General features: G+C 35.5%; 1 protein-coding gene across 1 annotated transcript; it reads left to right on the top strand.

Annotated features, from left to right (window-relative positions):
• The first annotated feature begins 1328 nt into the window (after positions 1-1328).
• On the top strand, positions 1329-3314 carry LOC145895048 (uncharacterized). Its single transcript, XM_082983794.1, has 2 exons — positions 1329-2188; positions 2600-3314. Exons 1-2 carry the CDS (start codon positions 1422-1424, stop codon positions 2673-2675), a joined length of 843 nt encoding a protein of 280 aa, XP_082839920.1. The 5' UTR covers positions 1329-1421; the 3' UTR covers positions 2676-3314.

The raw sequence follows: 3314 nt of genomic DNA, 5'->3' as shown, positions 1-3314 counted from the left end.
TGGAGTTAGCAAGGCACCAGGTTGATATGACAGGTCCACAAAACATTGCCATAAAGTTTTAACGAAAGGTGTGCACGGCCCGGATGAACAACGGTGCTATGTGTTACTTTGTGTGTATAAGGATTTGCCAAAAAAATTTGATTATTTTTGACAGACGCTTGTTTATGCGAAAAATTTTAGAATATGTGGGTGTTTATGTTTGTGTTGTTGAAGTTAGGACCCACGTTTTGCAGTTATATTTAATAGTGATCCAAATATTTTCCTGGCGTTTTGGTATTTAATGGGATTGTTTTGTATTTGAACTGCAAACTCAATAGCTACAGAGCCTATCAATCTGTATATAAAAATTTAAAGTTATTGATCGTCTAATTGGGTGTTTGCTTTGCAAAATTATTCAAAGAAATGCATCTCAAGCCGCAAAGTTAAAATCTGGAGACAGAAATGAACAAAATCATTCGCTCACTACTACGCCTTCAAATTAACATCGTGTGATGATTTCGCATTTGAACCTAATCTCTTGCTAATATGACGAAGCATGAAGCTTTCCCAAATAATTTCCACGTAAAGTTAATACCAGACAAAAACAGCTCGCCGGGATTCGAAACAATGATTGCCGCAGAGGGAATGAATTATTCCCAAAGTCGTTAGGTTGGCAACCACTAATAAAAATCCTAACAATTTAAAACTTGTAAGTTTGCTGCCCACAGCGTAATTGTTTGCGGCTTGTAACATGGATGCGCCAAAAAGGCTGACTTTTTGCCTAAAATATAAATATGTACAAAGGCTTATTATTCCGTTACACTGGAATCGAGCAGGAGGACTTAGTAGAGTTATTATGTATAGCGTTGTAACCATGGTTTTCATGGTTTCAAAATACATTAAGGCCTGCGCGCAAAAAAAGGTTTTTAAATGCAGCTCACATTTTGAAAACCTATAAGTGACGGAATTAAACCTCTTTATCGTAATTTGTTTCATGACAATTAAAACAAAATTATATTAAAATGCCCAAACTTTTTCTTTCGGATGTGTGGGACTTAAAAATTCAATTCGACGTGTTTAATAAGCAATGGCATTAAGCCTGGCCCAAGTAACTCTACACGTACACTTTCTGCATAAATCCCATGTCCACTGATTTCTCATGTGGAAGGACTTTTAAATTTTGGACTGGCAACTGTTCAGGTAATTATTCAAAACCACAAAATAATATCTTAGTGAAGAGCAGGCGAAACGTGTTGTTCATATCATTTTCAAAAAGTCTTGTTTTCGTTCTTACGATGCACCAAAAAAACACGATCTTTTTAAACCGTTTGTTTGTAACATTTAGAATGGCTAGGGAAACCGTCTCGTAATTATTTTTGATTTAATTTGTATAATTTGTGATAAAACACTTAATTGAATTGACACAATCGTAACTTGAAACAATGGGAGATGACGTCGAAAAGATTGAAGAAGAATTTCGTGATCAGTTGTTATTGTCTGTGTCACCAAATCCGAACAGAATTCTGCTTGACAATTTGACGGAATATTGCAGAAAACGACCATGGCCTCGTTACCTGCCTAAACCCGACCCGCCCAAAAACCTGGTTCCCAGTTACTTTGGAGTTAACAAGGGGCAAGACTTGCTTCACGACTTCATTAGAATTGTACAAAACAGAAAAGTATTTAAAAAAAAAAATTACTTCTTTTTCCGTTGCGGATCTGATGCTGGGGATCGTGATATTATATTGCTTGCCGTCCCATATAAAGACCAACCAGGGAACGGGTTAATAATTACCTCCGCTTTTAATTCAGAAGTGAACAATTACACAACTTTTGTAAAGAAAAAGTATTTCAGTGCGTTTAATGAATACTTTGGGAAGTTTATGACAGAATCAGTCAACGGCACAGCAGGTGCTACAGAATACAGTGGTTTGTTTTTCGAGCTCTCAGTTCTCTTGTTATTCGAGATTGCTAGGCGACTTGCTGATGGTGATGTTTTCCAATCCATTCCTGTGTCATCCTGCATCGCCGCTTCCATGTTGATCTTATCTAGGAGCGATCTAGGAAAGAGTGACCAACAGAAAACAATGGAGCAACTGTTTCAGGCCTTTGGAAGAATTGACGAGAAGGGGAAAACAGAAACCAAAAACCTATCGAATCAAGAAAGGAAACAAAAAAGGCAAGACGCAACAAAAAAGATTATGAATGGGTTAGTCATTGGTTAGAGAACTTAATTTCATTACTTTTTAAAACAATTCACACTGTTATTTAATTTGAATCGTTAAATTAAATCGTTTATGTAATCGTTGAAGCAAATCCTTCTGAGACTTTACTCACAATACAGGCCATAATTTGCAACGTTGTCGTTGATAATGCCTCGGTGTAATTCACATTCAAGTTTATTTAATAAAAAAGAAGTTGGGATCTTCTGGTGAATTTTTGTACATTGAATTTACCAAAACGTCGTCCAAATTAAATCATGATCACCCCAGTTTATTTTTGATAATGGTCATTTTACTTGCATTTTATGTTTGGCTTTGCCAGAAATTGTACAATGTTTTTTTTCTTGCGTAATTGCTAGCAAGTTAATGTAATTAACAATATACTTTAATTGCAATAGATATTTCGACTCAAAGAGCAGCAGAAAACAGATGGCGACAATTTTGAAAAACAAGATGACATCCCTTTTCGATTAAAGCTAATTCCCGAGTTGCAAAACCTAACAAATGACAATATTTGCGTCCGGTTAAAAAAATTTTTAGCAAGCAAAATTGATTTCTTTCTACTTTCTTTTCTGCTTTTCTACTTGCCGAATTTTCATTTGACTGCAAATTTTCCATACATATACATAGGCATGATGTTTTCGCATTTCATGTTTTCATTTTACCATAAAAGGCAGCGAACGATTTCAAACCTTGAATACCGGTATTTGTCAAAATATTGCGATTGATGTGTACTTGTGTAAATATATTTAGTTTTATGTAAGCTGCAGACAAACGCCACTGTTTCGACCTAAAAAGTCTTTGCTTGGCCGTTTGGTCAGCAAAGTCGTCTGACAGTCACACCAGTTGCACTTTTACGTCGAAACAGTGGCCATCTGTCCGCAGCGTACACAAATCATTTTATTGGCTCCACTTTGTTTATATTTAGTTTTGTTTGCTTTTAACGTTTAACCCTCTTTGTCAAAAATTAACGTCCTTAGCTATAAGTGACTAAAGAACTAAAGCACTAATACGTGAAAAAAGTGTCTTTCATCGTATTTCATGAACGTTTTATCATTATGTAGCATATAAATATGCATATACAAATATGATTACAAGTATGCTCTTCGCTGA

This window comes from Ascidia mentula, chromosome 3 (assembly GCF_947561715.1).
Source record: "Ascidia mentula chromosome 3, kaAscMent1.1, whole genome shotgun sequence".
In the NCBI taxonomy this organism is placed as follows: domain Eukaryota; kingdom Metazoa; phylum Chordata; class Ascidiacea; order Phlebobranchia; family Ascidiidae; genus Ascidia; species Ascidia mentula.
The sequence above is the reverse complement of the archived record's forward strand: the minus strand, read 5'-3'. Positions and strand labels throughout refer to the sequence as shown.